This window comes from Dipodomys merriami, unplaced genomic scaffold (genome assembly GCF_024711535.1).
Source record: "Dipodomys merriami isolate MVZ:Mamm:240054 unplaced genomic scaffold, mDipMer1.0.p SCAF_50, whole genome shotgun sequence".
Lineage (NCBI taxonomy): Eukaryota > Metazoa > Chordata > Mammalia > Rodentia > Heteromyidae > Dipodomys > Dipodomys merriami.
In genome coordinates, this window is record NW_027206069.1 from 7,255,898 (window position 1) to 7,279,857 (window position 23,960).

Here is a 23,960-nt window from a genome sequence, read left to right on the forward strand (position 1 = left end):
CTTTTAATCTACCTGCCAGCAGCCCAGTTTGCTTTTGGTTTCAAAGAATGAAAATGTATTTCTGCAGTGTTGCTGAAACACCTGATCCAAGTGTTCTGTCTCACACAGGCTCCTCCCCTGCGTCTTTGTTACCAGTGTTACCGCTCTTTATGGTGGCAGTGAGGGGCTTATCATCTGTTTCTCTAGAAGAGGTACACTCCTTAAATAGAGCCCTAATGTCTAAAAAAAAATTAGCCAACCTATCTCCTGGGAGGCAGCCTTTGACTGTTCAAACCTGGGAAGGGTTTTATTTGTGGAAATTGGGACATCCGGTACCGTGTACTTAAGGACACAGACTTTTTTTTTTTTTTAACCACCCATCTACACCTCTACACAGCAAAAAAGTTGCTTAATAAAGTCTCAGAGGATACATTAGTCTTGCATATTAGAGATAAGCCAAGTTCAGAGGCCGCCATTTGCATGAACGCCGTTCATTTTGTGCTGTAGACATTATCCCCATCTTTATATTCAAACCTCTGATTTTGCACAATCCCAGCCCACCTCAAAGCTGAGTGCACAGGCCAAAGAGGTTAAGAACTTGCATGAAGACACATAGTTCCAATCTTGGCAATGTAGAACCAGGACTTCCTCTTCTGTCTACTGTGCATGACCTCTGTCCTTTGGCTCTCCTGGGATCCTGTATCTCAGTATCTCTGTCACTCAGCCTGAGGTCAAGTCACAGAAACTTGGAGAAGATGTGGAAAGTTTAGCAGAAAGAAAGTCAGCAGAGAGGCTGCCACCTGCAGACCCTGGCTCTAGAAACTCAGGATGCTGTGTATCGCCATAGTTACTCCTTGGAAGAGCAAACATGTAATTTATTCATTCACGTGGGCAACTGGCATTTATTAGACACCAACTATGTGTCTGGCATGGCATAGGGTCTGGTGATGCAGAATGAACTAACAGCCTTGCTTTCAGGGCGTTGTTCAGGAGTTAGGTGGAAAGCGGGTGCAATGCTCTGTATTTTACATGTCCCCCAGGTTCCACACAGTAAAGGCCGGGTCCCAGTGGGGCACTCTTGGGGGTCGTGCAGCTTTTAGGAGGTGTGGCCTAGTGAGAGTTATTTAGGTCTTTGCTTTTGAAGGGATTGTGGGGCTCAGGCTCCTTCCTGTCCCCTGTCTTTCTGGCAGGAGAGGAATGGTTTTTCTTACCAGCACTTCTGCCATGATGTGCTGCCTCAGCCAAAGCAACTGGGCCAAACAATCATGGACTGAAACCTCCCGAACTATCCCCAAATCAACCTTTGCTCATTAAAGTTGATTTGCTCAGGCTGGGCACCTTCCTGCCATCCTAGCTACTCAGGAGGCTAAGACCTGCAGGATTGTGCTTCATGGTCAAGAAAGTGATGAGACTCCAGTTCCAGAGTAAACCTGGCTGGAGTCGTGGCTCAAGTAATAGAGCACCAGCTGAGCCAGAAAGCTGAAAGCAAGCTTGAGACTCTGAGATTAAGTCTCAGTTACCCTCACCCCACAAAAATGTGAATTTGTGCAGGCACCTGTTATAACACCAGAAAACTAATACCGTGGGTGTGGCAGACATACAGAGGGCCAGAAGTAGAAAGAGGGGGAGAGGTGCCCTGAGTCCTTAGCCAATCACCTGGCACTGTCTGACAACCAGAAAGCCCATCCTGGTCACCACTGTCTCACACCTGTGTCACCCTCCTGGCTGGGCCTGTCTCCCAGCATGTCGCCTCACACGTCTGTGGCCTTTTCCATACCACAGGAAAGGGACAATCTAAATGACTTTATGCCCAGTGACATCATAATGAAGACTCCTGCCCAGGAGATATCCTGGACCTGTCAGATTTACCATCAGTCAGTCTAGCTAGGATCCTTACAGCTCTTCACTGGACTTCACATGAAATTTTTACAGATTTTTAAATTTTGAGTTGTTTTCCTTTCTCCCTTCCTTCTTCCTTCCTTTCCTTTTTATATAGCCCAACTGGGCCTCAAATTAATGATCCTCCTGCCTCAGACTTTTGAGTGTTGGGATTACAGATATATACCACCATGCTATGCTTCTGAAGTTTTTTATATACCTAGTACTATTATTTTAATGAACACAGAAAAATATCATATAAACATGCCTAAAATACATACGACTGATGCCACATTGTTAAGCCGCAGCCTGACATAGCCCATGTCCTTATCACCTTGAAAGGGCTATGGATGGGCAGCGTGGACTACAGAACAAGTAACTGGCTCAGCTTGGGATGCTGAGCAGGACACTTGGAAGATTTAAATCCCTCCTTGGCCTCAGTCCACCATGGAGTCTGATGAACACAGCTGAGGGAGAGCTATACAACTCCTGAGGGGCTGGTGCCCATGGAAGGAGCAGTTGTGGTTTGGACATGAAGTGTCACTCCCAAAGGACCATGTGTTGAAGGCAGAAGATGAGCTTTTAGGAAGTGATTAGATCCTGAGGTATCTGACCTAATCCATGGTTTCATCCCCTGATCATAAAATAGTCACATTAGTGATGTCAGAAGACTAGAAGGTGGGGCCTGGCCAAAGGAAGTGGGTCACTGGAGGTTGTGGAAAGATAATCCTTGTCCTAGGTTACTTCCTGTCTCTCTGCTTCCTGGCTGAGATGAGGAGAGCAGCTTTGCTCTGATGCCCCTCCATGGTGACCCTTCTGCCCTGTCACAGGCCTAAAAGACACTGAGCCTGCCAAGCACACACTGAAATCGTGAGCCAGAATAAATCTTTTCTCCCTTAAGTTGTTGTCAGGTATTTTGTCTCAGCAATGAAAAGCTGACTGACTCGGGATACATCCCGAGAAAGCGGGGTCTGTGGGCTGGTACCCCATCACATTCCTCCTGGGAGGGCTTTCAAGGGAACACTGGGGTTCCTTTACTGTTTCCGTTCTTTCCGGGACACATGTCCTAGCCATAGAAGTCTATGTGTGGACATACAATCTCAGCCTGGCTTCCTGCCTTGCTTTACCAGTCCTCAGAAGCAGGAGCAGGAAGCTCACTGGACCAAGTGATCTAGGATCAGGTGTATGTGTTGGTAGGGTGGAGGGGGAGGGAGGAGATGATGTAGAAAATGACCTCAGAGGTTCAGTCCAATTTCCTGACTCCAGGTCCTTTCCCTCCGATGAAATTATTGTGAACTTTGAGAAAGATACTAGAAAGTTTGGGAAAATTCTTTATAATCAGTTTCAGGAAACATTCAGGAAGTCAAGCATTCGGGCAGAGTACTTTTTCTTCCCTCAAAGAGCAGTGTTAAAAAAAAGAACTGTTGGTACACTGCCCCAGGTGGCCGGACACAGCCCAGCAAGGCAACTCCAGGCCCTGGCAGTGCCTTCCTGACAGCCCACACTCTGCTCATGGTAAATATGTCACCTCCCCAGAAGTTTACTTGGGCCTGGGACAGGCGGGTCAGCAGTTGGTGACTTGGGCCCCAGCTTTCTAAGTTCGGGCCTACAATGAGTTATTCATTTATCCACTCCTTCAATACTGAGACCTTTCTTTAAGCCAGGCACTGTGCTAAGTGCTCAGAGAAAGAGACAGTGAGACCCAGCCTTGTGCTCAAAGACTTCAGTTCTTGGGGGAAAAGCAGCAGGTAAACATAAATGCTGTGCAATGTGGACACAGGATTCAGGGCGACTGCACACAATACTCTGGGAGTGGCACCGGACAGGTCCCCAGCTGGCCCAGCGGTGTGGGAGAAGGTCCTCCATGTTAAGCAGTAAGCCAGAGAAGGGAGTGCAGGGAGCAGGTGCCAGGATTTTCAAAGGAACCAATCAAGCAAAGGTGTTGTCCCTCATTCTGTTACTGCAATTAACAGTCTGGATAAATTATAAAGAAATAGACTTTATTGTTAGGTCGCAGTGTCAGCTCTGGTGGGGACGCCTTGTCTGTAGCACATCACAGGCGATGTCATCACTGGTGATGTCATCACTGCAGGACAACATCTCTGCAGGAACACATGGGGATGGAGAGAAATCTTTGTGAGCCTGGAAGCGAGTAAGGGGGAGGGAGACATTTTTGCTTCTTTTATTGCATTGTATTTATTCTGCAGTGCTGGGGATTCTGCCTTGCGTATGCTCTCCCACTGAACTACGTCCACAGTCCGTTTGCATTTGATGTAATAGTAGACTCTGTAGCTGGTGATACCCAGGGTCTCATAAGAACTACCATAAACTCTCCTGAGGGGGAGCATCAAATTCAAGTCCTCCCACTACACCCAAATCTCCAAGGTTCTTCCCCGCTCCCCCTTCTCATATAACTACCCTAGGGACCAGGACCAGGACCTCACATCACTGGATCACAAAAAAAGGAAGGCTAAGACTGACAGCTGAAAGACCTAATCACAGATAGATTTGTGGACACCCGGTAGTAGAGCTAAGTACTCTCCAGAGAACAGACCAATCAGGGCTGGCCATTGGGGAAAACACCTAAAACTCTTTCCATTTTGAACCAAAGAGAAGTAAGTAGTTCTTTAGGCTGAGGGCACAATGTCTTATATCCAGTAGTTGCTCAATCAAAGATGATCTTAGCCCTTACCAGCCAGGGAGCTGTTACTGCCTGGGTGATGTTGGCAATGATAGCTTTTCCATTCCTAGACCCACTGCCTGGCATCCTGGGTGATGTTCCAAGCCACATTCTCTGCCACCAGCTCAGGATGGACAGGAAGCTGATGCTTCCATTACGTGCATGCATGCGTGGATGCCAGTACAGGGCCTGGCACTGTCTTGTAGCTATTTTGCTCAAGGCTAGCACTCTACCACTTAAACCACAGCTCCACTCCCACTTAAAAACAAACAAACTGGTTAATTGGAAATAAGAGTCTCACAGACTTTCCTGCTGGGGCTGGCTTTGAACTTGGATCCTCATACCTCAGCCTCCTGAGGAGCTAGGATTAACAGGTGTGACCAACCAGAACCCAGCGCTCAGTGCTTTTTCATGTGAAGAAAATGATCTTCAGCCCGCAGCAATTATGGGAAAGCGGATAGAAAGGCAGAGATGAGGAGACGGCTAGCAGATGGTGCAAAATTAGACGATGCCAAGCTGCCTTCACCCCAACTCTCCTCCCTGGGATGTGAAATGTTCACATAAGGGATGAATCAAGGCAGGAACAGAGTAATTGAGACTCTAACCTTGCTCTCTTAAGTGTCAGTGGGCCTCTACCCCTGGGCTGACCCCTGAGGAGGAGGGAGAGAAGGGCTTCTCCAGCTCTTTGTGATCTCTACTGACCCCCAAGTTCCTTACCCCAAATTGATTTTCTCCTTTCTGGAGCTGTGATTTTTTTTTTTTTTTCCTATCCAGTGGCTGTTTCCCTCCTCTAGAGAGATGTATGGGCTGAGGGCACATCATTCTTCAGGGCCTGCTGCACCCACACAGGTCGGTGGGACCTTCTACTGCCATCCTTACCTCTGCATTCATTGGGTAGTAGCTGGGCTTGCAAGATTCAGTTCAGGGACTGGGCACTGACCAATGGTAGTTGTTTGAAGGCAAAGCGAACTCCCGCGGCTTTGTTCCTCTGAGGATCCCCCATACCGCCAGCCACTTTCTCTAGGGTTTTAGGTGTCCAGAAAGGAACACAGCACTGGCCTTTCTGGCCCCAAGTCATTCCTCAGCCTTGAGTAAATTCTGTCATTCCAGGGCCAACCAACCAATAAAGAACTCCCAGTGGGCCCCAAACAAGATAAGATCCAGGAATTCTCAAGTAACAAGAAAGAAGGGGGGAGGAGGGAAGAGGAGAGCCCCAGGCTGCCCTGCTCCTTCTCAGTGAACCCCCAGTGAATCACTTGGGGACACAGTGGCCAGTACCCTGTGACCCCCCTCTATAGAGACACAGTGACCACTACCCTTGGGATGCCCCCCCCCAGTCCCAGGGGATGGGAGGTGGGGTCTAATCTACACCAAGGGAGGAGACCTTCTCAAGGTCCCCATTTTGGAGGCTCTGTCTTCACACCACTTCGCCCCGCGCCCCCAATCCAGCCCCTGCCCCTCTCCGGGGCTGCCAGGGGTCGGGGATGGGCAGGGCCTGGGTCGGCTGGCCGGGGTGGGATGCGGGGGTGAGGGGGTGCAGAGCCCCAGGAGTGGAGGTCCATCCCCGGCGGGGAGGCAGGGACCGGGCTGGCGGGACAGGTGCGGGGGCCCCGTGCGGGCGCACGCCCGGCTTGCGTCACCGCCCGCCGCACCGAGACATCACAATCCGGGGGCGCCGGGACCCCGCACCTCATAACCGCGCGCTTGCAACTAAACAATCCGAGCCCCCCACACCCACCCCCCTCGGGGGATTAAAAACAAAAAAAAGACCGCGGCGGGAGGCCGGCCTCCGCCCCGCCCCGCCCCGCCCCTCCTCGGCCCCGGGGCCTCCGCCCCCGGATGGGGCAGTGAGCGCGAGCCGGGCGCCCCGCACCGCCGCCCGCGCCCGCCCCGCGGCCCCGCTGCCCGCCCGCCTCGCGGCCGGGGCCGCCCGCCCGCGCCGCCCGCCTCCCCGCCCGGCCCCGCCGCCCGCCTCCCCGCCCCGCGGCGCCCTCGCCGGGTGCGAGCCGCCCGCGCGCCCGCTCTCCGCGCCCGCCGCCGCCGCCGCCGCCGCCCGGCGCCCCGGCCGCCGCCCGCGCTTCATGGCTGCGCCGGAATGGGACTGGTTCCAGCGCGAGGAGCTCATCGGGCAGATCAGCGACATCCGAGTCCAGAACCTGCAAGGTAACGAGCGCCCCGCGCCGCGGACCCCGCGCCCCGGGACCCCGCACGCCGCGCCCCCGGCCCGATCGCGCTCGGCCGCCGCGGGACCCGCTGGCGGGGCGGGGGAGGGGGAAGGGGGGCCGGGGCTGGAAACCGCCCCCAGCCCTGGTCCTGGGGCAGCCCACGTGGGTGTGGGTGTGCGCGTGTCCGGGTGCGCGTGTCGCTGTGCGCGTGCCAGGGGACGTCACCGCCCCGCGAGTTTGGAGAAGTTTGTGCGTGGACTCCCGGTGTGTGTGGGGCGGCGGCCGGGGTCGGGGAGGCGGAGGGAACATGCAACTGTGTGTGTGTGTGTGTGTGTGTGTGTGTGTGTGTGTGTGTGTGTGTGTGTGTGTGTGTATTCACACACTTCCCCAGCACCTTGGAGGCCTGGGACTTCAGGTGGGGCGCGGCCCCGCTGGGAGTGCGCGGAAGGGGGGGGGTCGGGTCCTGTCCAGCCGGGTCCCTTCTTCCTTCCCCCCTTTTGGCCCCCTCCCTGGGACTCCAGCACACCAGGGGCCGAGGGCCACACCGCCAACCAAGCCCTCACCTTGGGGCGAAAGAGAAACTGGTGGCCTATCAGATCTTTCCGAAGTATTCGTGTGTGGAAACTTTGCAAGTACAGACATTAGAAGAGGCAGGAGAGTGACTGCCGGCTGTCCCCACGAGAGTCACTGCCGGCTGTCCCCACCAACGCTTGGGGGCTGTGCTTTGCAGACCTGGGCAGACACCCACTTCTCTCACCTTGACCAGTGCAGGTGGTCTTTTTAGTCCCTGCCCAGCAGGGTTGGGGTCTGGAGAGTCTAAAGTTGAGGTGTCTGGGGACAGGGCTGGCAGGCTGTGGGCCCTCTCCCCTGCAGGTGCAGCCAGAGGGCAGGGGGTCAGCTGGCAGGCCGAGGGGTAGACCATGAGCAGTGAGTTTAAACATTACACCTGATAGAATGTCTCCTGGCCACTCACGTGGACCCACCGAGGTTGGGCAAGGACAGCATAAGGCCGAAGTGACCCAAAAAGGAGTTGAGGAGCCTGGGGGAGGGGGTGGGCAAGCTCAGTTTTAGCACCTGCCCCTCAATAGGATACCTGCTCTTCTCCGGCAGCTCAGCTTATTACCAAAAGGGATCATTTGCTAAGATGGCACGTAGTTTGGGCTGTGTGTGTGTGTGTGTGTGTGTGTGTGTGTGTGTGTGTGTGTGTGTGTGTGTGTGTGTGTGTGTGTGTGTGTGTGTGTTCAGCAATCACTGGGAGGTTAATGAGCAAACAGAATGAGGCTTGGTGCAACAAGTTCCTCCAGGATCAGTTTCCACAACAGAGATGAGTCATGAAGGAGGGGATGCTGGGCAATATGAGCCCCTTTGGCTAGAATTGAGAGAGGAGGATATACCCCATGGGGTCAATGAGGGATGGGTCCTGAAGGTGAAGTAGGAGTTTATGAGTTATGGGTTTTTCACTCTCAGCATTCCGCACACCAATTAGGCAAGTGTCACTTAGAATTTGAGTAACAATGGGCTTTGCCACACACACACACACACACACACACACACAAATTAATGTATACATTGCATGTATGTATGTGCATCATGTTTTGTGTATATGAATATGTATAATGAATGGTGATTTTAAGTGTAAGTTCAACCAATTTTAGGTATGGAAAACCCATGTAAGCACCCATGGATATGCCATGTAACTTGCCACCAGATGTAAATTTCCAAGACACTAGATGGCTGCCCCTCCTCCCCTATCACCTCTATTCTGATTTGTTTTCTTCCCCACCGCGCCTTCCCCCCCCCCCAAAGATGCTTTTTACCTCTGCAGCCTGTTAGGAAACGGAATCATACAGTTCCGTCCTTTTTGTTTGCATTTTTTTCTTTGGGGCCAGTATTGGGATTTGAACTCAGGGCTACATGCTTGCTAAGCAGGTCCTCTGCGTCCATCCCTGCTGCGGCCCTTTTTGATCAATGTTGAGTTGGCTGTGTCCGCATTCTTGCCCATAGCTGTTGCTCCTTTTTGTTGCTGAGTACTATTCCACTGTGTAGATGTGGCTGCACCGCCCTGGATTAGTAACTGTGTGCTTTGCAGCTTGGGGTTATCAGAAACAGATGAGTGGTCCTTGTTCTAAGGCGACATTAGCCCTGTGGAGTTTCCAAGTCAGGCTGGCTCAGCATTGCAGAGCGGAGCATGGGAGTGAAGTTGAGGCAGGGATGGCTTCTTCCCATTTCCCCATGTTCCCCGTCGGTTGGCTGGGTGTTTCACAGACGTATTCTCATTTTGTTTCTGTGTTACTTAAGAAGTCTCAACTGAAAGTTCAAGTCCAGAAGGCACCATACACTGAGCTCAGAGCATCTGCAAAGCCAGCTGCTGGGTGTCAGCCGCCCGGATATGCCGGGCTGAGCAGATAGGGTCTTCCGTCAGAGCTCCGAGGTGAGGGGAGGCAGGCAGAGCCCGGGCTAGCGGCTGCTCGCTGTGTGTGAGCTGCATGTCCATCCACAGCCCCGCGGGCCACTGTGTCATGCTGATGGCAGCTGGGGACAGTGGGAGCGAAGGATCTGAAGTCTCAGGGTTCGAGGCTCTCCTGGCCTCTGTGTAGGCAAACCAACTCCTGTCAGGGTTGGTTAGTCCTGTCTGGACTCTGTCTTTTTCCTGGCGTTGGGGTTAGGTTGGGCCTCTGGGATCCACTGTTTGCATACTCACCTGAGGCCTTCACTGTCCCCCCCACCCCTACTCCCAACTATGGGATTCTGGAATCTGGCTGCGACTGTGATGTGTTTTGAAAGCTCTGGATCTGTCTTTGGGGTCAGGTCAGCCAGGTGGGACAGAAAAGCATGGCCTCTTCCTCCAGCCCCAGAGCCGAGCCGAGGAAGGAGGAGCGGCTCTCAGACGTGTGTGCATGCCAGGCTATGATGCTTGCAGGCAGACACATCCTCTGGAGGCCGAGGCAGGAGCATCCGGAGCCAGGGGAGACCCTGTCTCTAAACAAACCAACCAGCTTCTTTGGTAGAGCGTGATGTCCTTCTGGGCGCAGATGCCCCTTGCCTCCATGCAAGGGAATGGGGAGCCCACGCTGGTGACCTTTTTAGAGAGGAGAAAATGGAATTGCAGGATGTTGGCAGCCTCCCACACTTCCTTGGGGACAGGTGGGGGTAGAGGCAGCCAGTTCATGGGCCTTGAGACAAGGGCTGAAGTCTCCTCCTGAAGACAAGGGGACAGGGCTGCCTTGTACTTCCTCTGCCTCAGGGTCCCGGAGTGAAGTTCTGGGCTGGTTTTACTCTTGAACAGCCAGGGGTGTGAGGCTCGGAGTCGGATCTGCTGTGCATGTCACTTTTGCCACCATCCAAATAAATCCACAGCCCTTCTCCATTCCATTTCTCAGCCCGGTGCTAAGCTCGTCACAGCCTGCGGGCACTGGCCAGGGAAACACTGTCTCCAGTGTCTGCCTTACGGAGCGAGAGATGGTGGCAGTCAGGCAGCCAGACTGGGGTCCAGCCCTGTAGCTGGGAGCACACGTAGGCACTGATAGGGGTTCCTTCCTGTTCTCATGCCTCTGTGTTTGATGCTGTATCCAGCCGCCTCGTTCTGGATTGGACAGATTGGAATTGGGCATGTTGGATGGAGGGAAGTCAGGGGGCTTTGCGGACACCAGGCTGTCCCTACGGCTGCTCTGGTGGTGGTGGTGGTAGGAGGGACCCAGCGAAGAGGGACCACTGCTGCTATCTGGTCCCTGCTGGCTGTTCTTCCTTCCCTCAGTTGGCACTTGCCCAAGATTCTGTGACTTATAAGTGCATTGAACTTGTGAGCATCTTGAGTCACGTGCATGGTGGACAGGTAAAGGGGCTGCAGCTACCCACGGCTGGGAGCTTGGAAGGCCTCCCAGAGAAGGGGGCATTGGAGCTGGACTGGAAGGCAGACTGTAAGCGTTAGCAGCTCCTTTCTTCATGATGCAGTGCAGAATGGGTAGGAGTCTCTGGTTTAGCCTGAAGGCAGCTCCGGGGCGGAACAGTGCCTGGGAGTTGAAGGCAGATTGGCGCTTACCTGTCAGCCCTTCCTCCCCCGCTGTCCAGCCCAGGCCCTTGTGGTTGCCTGGGTGGACTTCCTAGTGTCTCCTGTGGGCTCTGGGCCTTCGTCACTTCCTGCAGTCCCCCTGCCACCCAGCCCCCAAACCCATCCCTGCTAAACCCTTCAGTGGGACTGGGAATGTGGCTCAGTGGTAGAGTGCTTGCCTAGCATACATGAAGCCCTGAGTTTGATTCCTTAGTACCACATACTTAGAAAAAGGCAGAAGTGGCTGGGAAGGTGGCTCACTGGTAGAGCGCTTGCCTTGCATGCATGAGGCCCTGGGTTCGATTCCTCAGTACCACATAAGCAAAAAGAAAAAAGCCAGAAGTGGCGCTCTGGCTCAAGTGGTAGAGCACTAGCCTTGAGCTGAAGAGCTGAGGGACAGCGCCCAGGCCCTGAGTGCAAGCCCCAGGACTGGTCAAAAATAAATACATAAATAAATAAACCCTTCAGTGGCTTCTGTGGCCCATAACAGCTTCCTAACCTATGCTTAGGGGCAGACTGGAGACCTGGGTTCTTTCTGTCCATCTGGGACAATAGCATCATCTGTGAAGGAGAGAGAGGTTGGATTTTTTGGATCTGGCCTTTGAGTGCACGTGAAGTGGGGAGTGTGTGCGTGTGTGTGCGTGCCTGGGTGCCTGTCCTGAGGCCTGAACTCTGGGTTTAGGTCCTATCCCTTAGCATTTTTACTCAAGGCTATCACTCCACCACTTGAGCCATAGCCACACTTCCAGCTTTTGGTGATAAGAGTTGCACGGACTTCCCTGCCCAGGCTGGCTTTGAACGGCAGTCCTCAGATCTCAGCCTCCTGAGTAGCTGGGATTATGGGCCACTCGCGTCTGCCTCCCTTGGCTTTTGACACTGCAGGGTCAAACATCAGATGTGGATGTTTTATATCCTCCAGGAGCTGCTTGCATGGACACTGACCCCAGGGCCACGTGTTCTGTCCCTAGGGATGAGCCATCTTGTAGATACTTATTTATGGACTCCAGCTGGGATCAGGCCACTGGCTCTGAGGTAACTGAGATTGCCTGTTTTAAAGCCAGGCTAAAAGCTAGGCTGTAGTGCCTGTTTTCTTGGGAGCACTGTGTAGTTGGGGAAACAGAAGCCTAGACCAGGAGGCTGAAGGCTTGGGGCCTGGTGCTGCCTCTCACTTGCTGTGGCATGCTGGGAAATTGCTTTCATGTGCTCTTCTTGTTTCCCCATTGGACAAGCAGGAGTTGCCTTCCTGGGGTGCTCACCCACCCCCACCCCTGGAAAGGCGGTAGAAGGATGGAAGGCCTGGGCAGAGTATGCCTGCCTGAAGCTGTTTGCATCCCCACCCTTGGGCTCACTGGCCTGTGGGCATGAGGTGGCTCTCGTTCTACTCAGCACCACCGGCTGCAGTCCTGACTTTCTCCTTGCGGGGCTGGAGGCTCCTTCCGCCGTGGGTCTCTGCACAAAGGGTGCTGGCCCAGGCTTGGCTGTGTTGGTAAATGAGGTGCTTTCTCGCTGGGTCTTTGACTGGTCCGGTGGGTAGAGGTGAACATGATACCAGGAAGGTATCATGACCTTCCCACTATCAGAGTCAAACAAGGGGCTCTTGGCCACCTCTGTCACCGAGGGGCAAGAGTGTTTGGGGGGGGGGTCAAACAGAACCCACCTGGAAGCCGTCTGCTTTGATGGCGGATGAGACTTAGGCAGAGACTCACAGGCCACAGCCATGGGCGGCCTGACTCCCTGCAGCCTGCTGGGCAGCCGGGCAGGGAGGCGGAGCACCGGACCAGAGCTGCTGCTCCAGGGAAGAATTTTGCTCAAGAGGCCCAGCTTGCATGAACTGCCCTCCCTGACCTGTGGAACACTCTGGCATTTCAGTTTGTGTTGGAACAGACAAGGCTCTGGGCAAAGTCCTTCTGCCCAGTGAGGCATGGGTCATGCCTGCCTTGTATCTGAGGGGAAGAGAGAAAAATGCAGCGATTGTCTCTTAAGTACTTGAACCAGTAGAAGTAAACTTGCCGTTCCCATAGAAACCCTTCCTTCCCCTCCCATTTTTCCTCTTGTTCCTTCTTATATCATTGATTGTCAGTATTAGAGGCAGCTGATCCTAAGTCATGAGCAGGCTTTAAGAAATCTGACAGTTTTTCTTTCTGATTACTGTTTCCTTTTTTTGAATTTTCTTTCATCAGAGTTGGGGTTTGCAGTCCTCGGTCCAACTTGGCTCACTGAATTGGACATGTGGCCCATCATTATAAATAAAGTTTTTTTGGCACATAGCCACCACGCCCATTATTTGCATATGGTCTGTGGTTGCTTCTGTTCCAGGACTGAATTGAGTGAGCAGTGGAGACAGAAGTACCTGCAAACATGGTTCTCACCTGTTACAGCTCTCTCTGTGTGTGTGTGTGTGTGTGTTTGTGCCCACATGCACACATGTGTGTGTGTGAGAGAGAGAGAGAGAGAGAAAGAGAGAGAGAAAGAGAGACAGACAGAGAGAGAGACAGAGGCAATCTTTGTCTTCATGTAGGTGCTAGCCATGGCCTTGGTTGGATAAATGTTTAAGACACTTGTTCTATGTTGGATAAGCATTTTATTAAGTTAGTAGCTCTGTGTTGGGAGTGGCCTAGGATGGAGGCCAGCAAGATGCCCCAAGTTCCAGGGCTGAGTGCTGGCTTTGAACCTGTGAGCAACACATGCCATGTCCCTATGGAGGCATGTCAGAGTCACTTGGGAAGGAAGGCTGGGTGAGGCCGGAGAGCCTCCCCATATCTGTGGGACTCTGGAGCACCTTTTTTCCCTGTATGCCGTTGCGGGTCCAGGGAGACAGGGATTAGGCTGGGGAGTAGGAGAGGCTCCAGCATTGGGGGCTTCCTGGTGCCAATCTAGGAGGATGTCCTATAGGACGAGGGGCTGTATTTGCAAAGCCCAGGCTCGGGGCACGGGACGAGGGGAGACAGCAGCAGGAAATGCTTGCTGTGTGTGCAACAGCCCTGCCTTATTGGCAGACTGTCTGCCAGGGTATGTTCTATGCCTATTGGAAAAATGAGCTTTTCCTGCTCAACGCCAAAGCTGCAAATGCATAGACAGGAGTGCAGAGGATGGAGGGGGGCCCCAGAGTCACCCCATGAAGTGAACATCCCCTTTGGATTTTCCTGTTCTTTTTTGGTGCTGGGATTTGTCCTTTGCGGAAGATTCTGGTCTAGAACCTACACCAGAATGAGGAAGCGTAAGAAGGGAGGATTCTGGGAGTTTGATCATTTTGGCCATGAGGACCAGCGTCAGTGCTTGTGCAGGGCGTGGGTCCCACCGAAAGGACCTTTAGGGCTCTGGTGACATCATCCCCCTGGCCCCAGGGGGCTCTCACGCAGCCTGGAGCCTTTGCATATTTATATCCCTCTCTTTCCTCTTTTAGACTATTTTTACTCCTCCATGCAATGACATACTTGAATCGCAGCTCTCTGAGCCCTGCCAGCTGAGAACTGGGGCGGCAGGTGGAGAGGGGCTCGGAGATGACCTGGAGTTGGGGTAGAAGAACTCGAACTGGGGCGGCCCTCTTCCATTCCCTTCCCCCGTCCCTCCCTCCTGATCCCCAGCCTTGCTCTGGTCTCCCATCACACCTGCCTTTTCGAGCATCCTGCTGGTTCATTGCTGGCACCCCACTTTTCCTGCCTCTAGTGCGTGTCCAAGCCAGCTTCAACTCTGCACCTGGAGCTCTTGCTTTCCACATCCTCCTCCTACAAGACTCCTCTTCCTGCTCTGGAAGAAGCTCTGTCGTGTGCTTCTGGGGTGGGGGCACCGCGGGTGCCCTTCCTTGAGAGAATTGGGTCCCAGGTGTCTGAGGGCACTGACAGGCCTTACCATTTCCTGTGCCTGCATTGTCCCTCTTGAATAGCCTCTGGGGATGGCATCCGTACTCTCTTGGGCAGGTTTTCTGGCATTCATGTCTGAACCCCCCTGGAGCTCCCAAGATACCCTCCGAGCCCACCTCTGGGAAGTCCCCTTGAGCAGCTTTGTGCACCTTGGCTCTGCCAGCCTCCCACATCTTTAGAACTGTTTACTGAACTGTTGTGGACTGAAAGAACATTGACACACGGCCCCCCCCCCCAAGCATTATACTTCTCAGCTCCCCAAACTTGTGTGCTCCCTCACTAGGTAGTGGGGACTTGGGAGATGGGATGAAGTGAAGGATGCTTGCTGGAGAAATGGCCCTAGGTGATCTGACTGAGCCCAGCCAATCACAGCTTCGTATGGGAGGGAGGCGGGCAGGTCAGAGCTGGTGAGAGTGATACCATTGCTGGAGGGGCCATGAGCCAAGTTACGCAGGCAGCCTGAGGAGCTGGGGAAGGGATGGAGGTAGATTGCTTCTGCTGATAGTTGCCTGCAAAACGTGTTTCAGGCTTTTGGCCTTTAGGACTGTCAGATACTGGGCTTGAGTTGTTGCTAAACCATAGAGGGAATCAGAAACTCACAAGTGACTGATGAGTCGCTCTCAAGCATCTGATTCTCCCTGGAAGAGACACTTCTGGGGGTGTTTGCACCCCTGGACTGTCCCTTAAGCTTCCATGTGAATTTGGAACCAAAGCAAGCCTGAGCTGAGAGTGCAGAGCCCGCCACATGGCCACCACTGTCCTGGTGGTGGATCTAGGAAGGCTGCTCAGGCAAGCAAGGGGGAGGCGGGTGGGAGTGGAGGCCTGAGGGGCAAGACAAGAGGCTGCCTGGGCTACAGAGACTCCACTGGGGATCTAGCAATGGTGGAGCTGTCAAACCATGGTGGTCTATTAATGCTCTGTGGCCGTGGCTGGAAGACTCACAACCCACGGCCTTTGGCCATGATAGCATCTCTGTCATAATCCCTGTGTTCTTTTTGGGTTGAGAAGTCCCTGAACTCTGGAAATGCAGAACAGGTATAAAGTCCTGGTTGTTTTGGGAAATCAGTCTTCCACTTTATGTGAAATGTCAGAGAACAAGATGTTTAAAGAACAAGAGCATTGCTGGGACATTGGTTCAGATAGTTCTCGTGTCTGTTTACATCACCAAGGAGATTGCAAGTCCAAGGTTAGACATGGAAGTTACCAGCGACTTCTGTTCCTAGATAATGGAACGAGATTCTAGTCTGTCTGTCTGTTTCTTGGTGATTCAGGGGCTGGGGCTTGTCACTATCCACATCCCTGGGGTCTCACCTTTGCCTGTGCCCACCCTTTGAACCTCTGCTGGGCTGAATCTCTTACTTCCTGTCTTCCTGCTTTCCATCTTTGTACCTCTTCCTGTCTTCCTGGGAAGACTTCCTCCCCTGTTTCCAGAAGCATATTCTTGAGAACTAGAACCTAGCAAAATGAATTTAGTCTCCTTTAGTTCTTTTATTATTTTTTGTATATGCCAGTTCTGGGACTTGAACTCAACTCCTTGAGCTTGTGCTTGGCTTTTGTGTTCAAGGATAGCACTCTACCACTTGAGTCACCACTCCATTTCTGGCCTTCTGCTGGTTAATTGGAGATTAGAGTTTCATGGACTTTCCTGTTAGGGTTGGCTTCGAACCATGATCTTCAGATCTCAGCCTCCTAAGTAGCTTCAATTGCCTGTAACCCAGCACCTGGTTGTTATGTTAGCTGAGCCTTTTTAAGGCTCGGGACTGTTTCCTTCAGCTTTTCCAAGACCTTACTCCACTGTCTTCTGCCTTCCAAGGCTGTGGTTGGAGGTGTGAAGCCATTTCCAGTCTACTCTGTGTGGCCTATGCTGCATCCTCTGCTAGCCCACAGTGTCGTTCAGTCCAGCTGTTTGTCTGTGCTCTGGGCCTGTAAGGGGCCCTGGCCTTGGTGTTGTTCACTTTCTTGTCCTGTATGCCGAATGCTTAGTAAGATCTTTCTGCCTGGAAACTATTCCACTATATTTTCTATTCTTTGGCTTTCTCTGACCTTCTAGAACTCTTCTACTTGGCTGTCTGACCTTCTGTACTGATTCTCCCATTTCCTTATCTTCTCTATTTTCTCTCTATTGCCTTTTGCTCCACTTTCTGGGAGATTTCATCAGCGTCCCCTTCCATACTTTAATCCATGGCATCTTTAATTTTCATGATCTCTTACTCTTAGAGAAGGCTTCTCTTTATGGCTGAGGACTTGTGCATACCTTGCCCTAATCTAAGCTTTCTGGTTCTTTCATCTAATCCTTTTACTGCTTCTCTGTTCATTGGCCTTGTTCCCACTGACCCCTCATCCCCACTCCCCTAAATTCTGAACTTCTGCTACCTGAAGTTGCTAGTTTGACAGGATTTCATCTTCCCTGCTGTGTCCTAGGATATGGATTTCTTAGATTATGAACTTCTTGAGTCAGTTTCTACTGGTCCATCTTCTTCCCACCCCAAGTTTCTTCCCAGTGTTGAGGGGGGCATCTACATCTCTCACACAACAATAAGACCTTGAGTTCTCCAGCTGCACAGAGGTGGGAGGACTCTAGGGTCTCTGAACCTCCAGGGAGGGAGTCAATAGATAGGCGCCATGGTTACTTGGCTTTGATGAGGGCTATTGGTTGGATTCTGGGCTGCTGAGTATGGGTTATCAGGAGATACCCTCCTTCCTTCCTTCCTTCCTTCCCCCTTCTACTGCCCTCCCTCCCTCTCTGTCTCTCTCTTCCTTCTTTCCTTCCTTCCTTCCTTTCTCTCTCTCTTTCTCTCTTTCTCTCCTTCCTTCCTTTCTTTCTCTCCTTCCTTCCTTCCTTCCTTCCTTCCTTCCTTCCTTTCTTCCTTTCTTTCTTTCTTTCTTTCTTTCTTTCTTTCTTTCTTTCTTTCTTTCTTTCTTTCTTTCTTTTTTCTTTCTTTCTTTCTTTCTTTTCTTTCTGCGCAGGGCTGGTGCTTTACCCCTTGAGCCACAGCTCCTGATGATTAACTGGAGATAAAGAGTCTCCAGATTTTTCTGCTTGGGTTGGCTTTGAACTGAGATTCTCAGAGCCTAAGTAGTTAAAATTACAGGTGTGAGCTACTGGTGCCCAGTAGAATCAGCTATTCTCTCGACCAATGGACTCATCACCCAGCCCCTCCCAGGCCTGTGATCAGTGGCCTATAGGCATCTTGATTGGATGGCTGGTCCCCAGAGAGTGCTTGTTGCTGTGGTCTAAAGCCGCAACCTGTGCTGTGCACGGGGTCCATGGGCACAGCTGGGCAAAGAGCCAAGGTGCTGAAGGAGCGCTTGTTTGCTTAATGCGTTGTCTGGTGTTGGAGCATTGCCTGCTCCTATGAACCTGCCTGAACCCGAAGCCACAGGCTGGGGGGCGGGGGGAGGGAATCTGTAGCTGCCAAGCTTTTAAAAGTGAGCTTTGCTTATAGTGAGATGAATGGTTAACTGCCCGAGTCTTCATCAGCTGCCACCAGGCTGACCTGACTTTTGAGGGGTCAGGTTGCCCTAGAGAAGGAGCACCACAGGGACAACCTTTGGAGTATCAGGTAAAGCACAAATCAATATTGGGCCCTCCAGGGCTGCTGGCTCAAGGGCTTTTAATTTTTTTTAGCTTTCCTCAAATAAACACAGTTGATCAATTAGAAACCTGAGCAAGGACAGCCTGCCCACCGCTGGTGGGAAGGGAACAGGATTTGAAGCCTTTCTTTTGGTATTATGGCCAATTGTGTGTGTGTGTGTGTGTGTGTGTGTGTGTGTTCTGTCTGTGTGTTTGTGTGCTGGTACTGGGGCTTGACCTCAGAGCCTGGGGGGGCTTGTCTCTTAACTTTTTTGTTCAAGGCTGGCATTCTTCCACTTGAGCCAAACCTCTACTTCCATGGTTCATTGGAGATAAGAATCTTTTCTGCCTGAGCTGGTTTGAACCATGATCCTCACATGTCAGCCTCCTAACTAGCTAGGATTATAGACATGAACCATCAGCATCCTGGCTATCATTGATATTTTGGCAGGGATTCCATTGAACATGGTAGGGACTGCATGATGTGTCACATTAGACTTGGAGTTGATACTCTAGGTTCTGTCCAAGGCTGGTTGTCAGATCCTAGTGGCATCTACACTTCAGGGCCAGTGGTCCAATGATAGTAGTCCACCTGGTAGTGGCTGACAGCACAAGGGGTTGTCTGGTAGAGGCCTGGAGTTCTTGGGCGATGGAGAGATTACAGAGATTGAGGAATTAGGGAGATGCTGCTTGACTGGACCTCGTGAAGGGCGGGGACTCACACATGAGGTGCTTGGCAGGGATGGCCTGCCAGTGAGCGAGGGATCATGAGCCAAGAGGCAGGGAAAGAGTCAAGAGTGTGCTGCCGTGCCCAGGTGGGCAGAGGGCCTGGGATGGGGGAGCAGAGCCTCATGAATAAAGCCATGGTTTGGGGGTCTTTCTCCCCCTGCAGCCAGCTCTCTCTCTTCCCCGCTCTGAAATGGGTAGTTCATGACTGGTTTTAGGGCAGAATGATGTGGGACTGGGTGTCCTACATGAGGTAAGAGTTCTCCCATTGACCATTGAGTCCACAAAGCGAAGAAATCAGGTGATATGCAAATGAGGGAGCAGCCATGTAGTGTTGAGGTTGCCCCTTGCTGCCCTCACTCAAAGGGCTCTTTGACCCCAAGCTCCAGCTTGAGGCTCTTGGAGAGTCATGGGTAGATGTCACAGCTGTCCTGTGAATCTCATCCATTATCATCTAGTGCTGCTCAGTTGGGGGAAGAGTCTGAGACAGCCACCCCCCAACTCGTGACCCTCCTTGATGTCACAGAAGTCACCATGTGCCGGGTGCAGACTCTGTAACCTCTGTCTATTTTCCAAAATAGGATCTATTTTATAATCAAGCTGGCTAGAGTCCTTCCAGCTTTTGAGTTGACCTCATGCCTGGTGATATCCACCCATGTGTGCCAGGTGCTTGGCCCTAGACTGGCAGAAGAAGGAGAGAACATGGTCCTGCCAGGGTCAGGTGGGAGCAGTGATGGCCATAATGACAGCAAGATTGCCTAGAGTCCCTTCCTACGCCTCTAATTCTGGCCCTTTGGTGATTAATTGGAGGTAAGAGTCTCATGGCCTTTCCTTCCCAGGCTGGCTTCCAATCGCCATCTTCTGATCTCAGCCTTCTTAGTAGTTAGGATCACAGGTGTGAGCCACCAGCACAGGATCTAATTGAATGTAAACGTGATGTAATTTACAGTTGCACCATTTGGGGATTAACGACAAGAAAGTGTATGCATGTTCAAGTGCAGATGAATCTTTAGGACGTGGAGGGCCATCTGTAATTTCTGAGGACCTTGTACTGCTTAATTTTGTAGCCTACCATGCTCATTTTCTCTACCCCTCTCTGTGCAGTGGATTTGAGCCCTGAGTACCTGCCCACATTTATCCCTGTTGCTCTGCCCCCAGGGCTAGTGCCCTTACGTCTGGCCCTCTGAGGCCATCTTTAGATGGCCTACTTGTGCCAGGGGCCAACTGCCACCCTGGAGGCAGCATGGCCCCATCTGCAAGTGGGGTGTTCACTCTCCTTTTCCCAGGTGGTTAAGATGGCATGATGTATATGTAAAGCCCCGACGCTCAGCCTGCTGCTTGGCATTGTCCCCAGTGCAATGTCACTTCTTTAGTCAACTCCCAGGAGGAGCTGGCAGGTGCTGCTGTCTGTCCTGCCCCAGGAGGGTTTGAGTGTGGGTGGAGCCATGATTGGGCTTCTGCTTAGAAGCTCTGTGGGGCTGTTTGTCACACAGAAGTTATAGGCAGGAGGGAGGGACAGACAGAGGGACACTATCCCATCTTAAAATAGAGTCCTCGAGTGTACCCAGTCATGCAGAGAGCCGGCCTGGGCCTCCTGGGTGGCTTCCAGGTTTGCCAGTCCTGGTGTAGGTGTGCCAGGGTCTGGTGGCCCAGTCACCAGGGACTCGTCCCCTCCATTAGTCATCCGTGGCTATTTCTTCTTTTGCTTTCGTGTTCTGAGAGCCACATGGCCACACTTTGGGGCCCTCTGCCTTCCATGCACTCCCCTTCCTTCCTGGCGTTCCTTCTGGTCTGTTCTCATCATCCTATCATATAACACTCCTATCATGTCCTGTCCGGTGCCATCTTTGTGCTGTGCGGTGATTCTCCTTTCCCCACCCTGGGCCCCGTGCTATGGTTAGGGTTAGGGTTTGTCTCCCATTTGGGGTGCTATTGTGTTCAAGTTCCCAGAATATTGATGATAGCTGTTGCTTAAAACATGCAGGGTGAATTTTATACTTAGGGTTACAATTCCACTTAGTTTGGGGGGGCGGGCGCTAGGCTTCAAATTCCCTTCACTTGCTTAAGAGCAAGAAGAAAATGAACAGTTAGAACATCTCCCACAGGAAGGGGTAAAAACCAAGAACAAAAATCATACAAGCCAGGCGCTGGTGGCCCACACCTGTAATCCTAACAACTCAGGAGGCTGAGATCTGAAGATTGTGGTTCAAAGCCAGCCTGGGCAAGAAAGGCCAGGTGACTCTTATCTCTAATTGACCACCAGAAAACTAGATGTGGTGCTGTGGCTCCAAGTGGTAGAGTACTCACCTTGAACACAAAGCTCATGGACAGCGCCAAGGCCTCAGTTCAAGCCCTACAACTGACAAAAACACCCAGAAAACCAGAACAGTCAAGTTCGGGTTCCTCTTAGCTCTGCTTTGATCAGGAGGCCCATGGCAGCCCAATTTGAAGAAGCCAGTGGGCCAGTTTTGTGAGGACAAGGGATGGCTGTGGTAGAGAGGCAGGGAGAGGCAGACCTGAGACATGGCCTTAGAATGGAATGCAGAGCCAGTCTAGGACCAACCAGCTACAGTCTCTTGGTGGCTGTGGGGTTTCACTCAGGGGATTGGGCCCCAGGGAGTGTTTGGTGGTGTCCATAGTAGTGAGCAGGTGGTGCTTTCTTACCCTGGTGGGTGAGGGGTGGGCAATGACTCACAGTTGAGAGCTGCCCTGTCCCAAATGCCCCAGTTCCCCCCCATACACACACACACTGAGAAGCTTCCCCCTGCAGGGCAAGTCATGGCCGCTGCTGATGTCTGGCTCACCCTGTGGCTCTGGTTCTGTTGTAGGTCTAGGTAGGACCTGAGGATTTGCATGTCGGGTTGTAAGTCCCCTGTGAGCCTGCAGCAGCTGCAGGGAGGAGGCGGCAAGGATCCAAGGGACACAGCTGCACAGGGTTACTTGTGCCAGACCCTTTGGTCAGGGCCCTCGCTGGGGGAAGGGTGCTTTTATACATCTTCCCTAGGGAGAAGCTGAGACTCTAGGAGTATGAGTCCCCCTGAGTATCCTCTCCTGGCAGGGGGCTGGGCTGCCCTGACCTACTCTTGCCGGAAGTCCAGTCCCACCTCTCAGCTTCAGTGAAGGAGGAAGAGAAGAAGGGAGGGGAGGAGAGATTTCTTCACTGACTCAGCCCCAGTATCAGAGACAGGGTTAGACTCAGAAATAGCATTTATGTGTATCTGTGGGTGGGTGAATGGGTGGAGAGATGGATGGATGGATGGATGGATGTAGGAATGAATGGGTGGATAGATGGTTGGATGGATGGATGGGTGGGTGGATGGATGGATGTATAGATGGGTGGGTGGATGGGTGGCTGGTTGTGTGGATAGATGGATGATGGGTGGGTGGGTGGATGGATGGATGGATGGATGTGTAGATGCATGGGTAGGTGTGTGAGTAAATAGATGGATGCGTAGGTAAGTAGATGGATGGGTGGATAAAAAGAAGGATGAGTGGATAGGTAGATAGGTGGATGGCTGGGTGGATAGATGGACCAGAGGATAGGTGGATAGATGGATGGGTGGCTAGGTGGATGGATGGGTAAATGGGTAGATGAAGGATGGATGAATGGATGGATCAGTGGATGAGTAGATGTGGAAAATGCTGGAAGTGGTTTTCTGAGAGGCATCAGAATAACATGGTATAACACAGAAGTTGTTTAAGTGTTTCCTTGAAGTATGCCTCAGAGTTAGCAGAATTGCGATGTCACCCATGTATCACCCTGGCTAGGTGGCTTGTGCACGGGCCACACATCCACGTGCCCCTTCCAGCGGATGTGGTGGCCGTCGGTGGCAGCTGTCTTTGCGCTCTGCAGGTAGCTCAGGGCTGCGGACACCTGCTCGGGCTCCACCTGGCAGAATGCGCTGAGCTGCCCCTCACACAGGCCCAAGGTTTGTGGGAGGAGCGGGGAGGGGGAGTTGCTTCCTTCCTTATAAAGATTGTGTGTTTGGGGTTTCATAGATCTTTGCACTGATTTGGTGTCCAGGGTCCACACAGGAGGAGAGGCCGCTCCTTTGTGCTTCTGGGACCACTGATGTAATCAGTAAGCTGATCTCTACCATCTTTTCCAGGAAGCCCACTGGGCTCCGACTGTAGGTTTACTTTGTAAATGAGACTACACAGAGTTCTTTCATGCCCGGGAAAGTGAGACCTTCCTGCTGGCTAGTCCCGCACCATTCCAGCCGTCCCAGCCAAGAGCTGCCCGAAACACAGGACGCTAGCTGCCACCCCTTTGCTCTTGCCATTTCTTAGAAAATGCCATGTGTTCTGTCATCACTGCTGGTGGGAGATGAGACTCAGGAGCATGGGCTCTGGGGATAACTCTGGCTCAGTCACACAAAGGTTTGGCCGTAAGATACAGAAACCCCCAAATAACTGTTGTAAATTGAAGTGCATTTTTGTGGCGCTGGTGGCTCATGCCTATAATCCTAGCTACTCAGGAGGCTGAGATCTGAGGATTATGGTTTGAAGCCAGAGAAATCCATGAGATTTTATCTCCAATAAATTACTCAGAAAAAGCCGGCAGTGGTACTGTGGCTCAAGTGGTAGAGCACTATCTTTGAGAGAGAGAGAGAGAGAGAGGAAAAAAAATGAAGTTCAGGGACTGTGCCTATGCCCTGAGTTCAAGCCCTAGGACTGGCAAAATAAAACAAAACAAACAGCAGCAGTCCAAAGCTGTGTGCTGATTGTGGACTGTAGCTCTTCAGGGACTCAGCCTCCTCCTAGTTCATTACCGTTTTCCTCCCTCCCTTCCCCAGCCCCCTGCCCCGTGTCACTCATGATCTCATGATGCGCTCCTCTCATTGGCCAGAAACTGGTTAAAGTAATGCAGAGAGGACCTGTGGGGCCCACGTAGGAATGAGAGGTTCTCTGTGCAAGAAGAAAAGATGGCTATTTGGGGTGGGGGAGCCAAGTAGTGTCTCCCCGACTGCACCCAGATTTGCAGGGCTTTCCCTAGAGGGGCCTTGGATAGTTTCTGACCTCATTAGATCTCCTTTGTCGTAGTAAAGCA

At 52.3% G+C, this 23,960-nt stretch overlaps 1 protein-coding gene across 2 annotated transcripts in view; it reads left to right on the forward strand.

The window, feature by feature from the left end:
• Nucleotides 1-6,577: 6,577 nt before the first annotated feature.
• The window catches only part of Clmn (calmin), a 66,663-nt gene continuing 49,280 nt past the window's right edge, over nucleotides 6,578-23,960 (forward strand). Inside the window, exon 1 of one of the 2 annotated variants that reach the window (XM_069997642.1) lies at nucleotides 6,578-6,700. In XM_069997642.1, the coding sequence (XP_069853743.1) occupies nucleotides 6,619-6,700 (82 nt within the window). In that variant the 5' untranslated portion in view covers nucleotides 6,578-6,618. The remainder of the gene's footprint in view (nucleotides 6,701-23,960) is intronic. The other variant, XM_069997643.1, reaches the window with a different exon arrangement.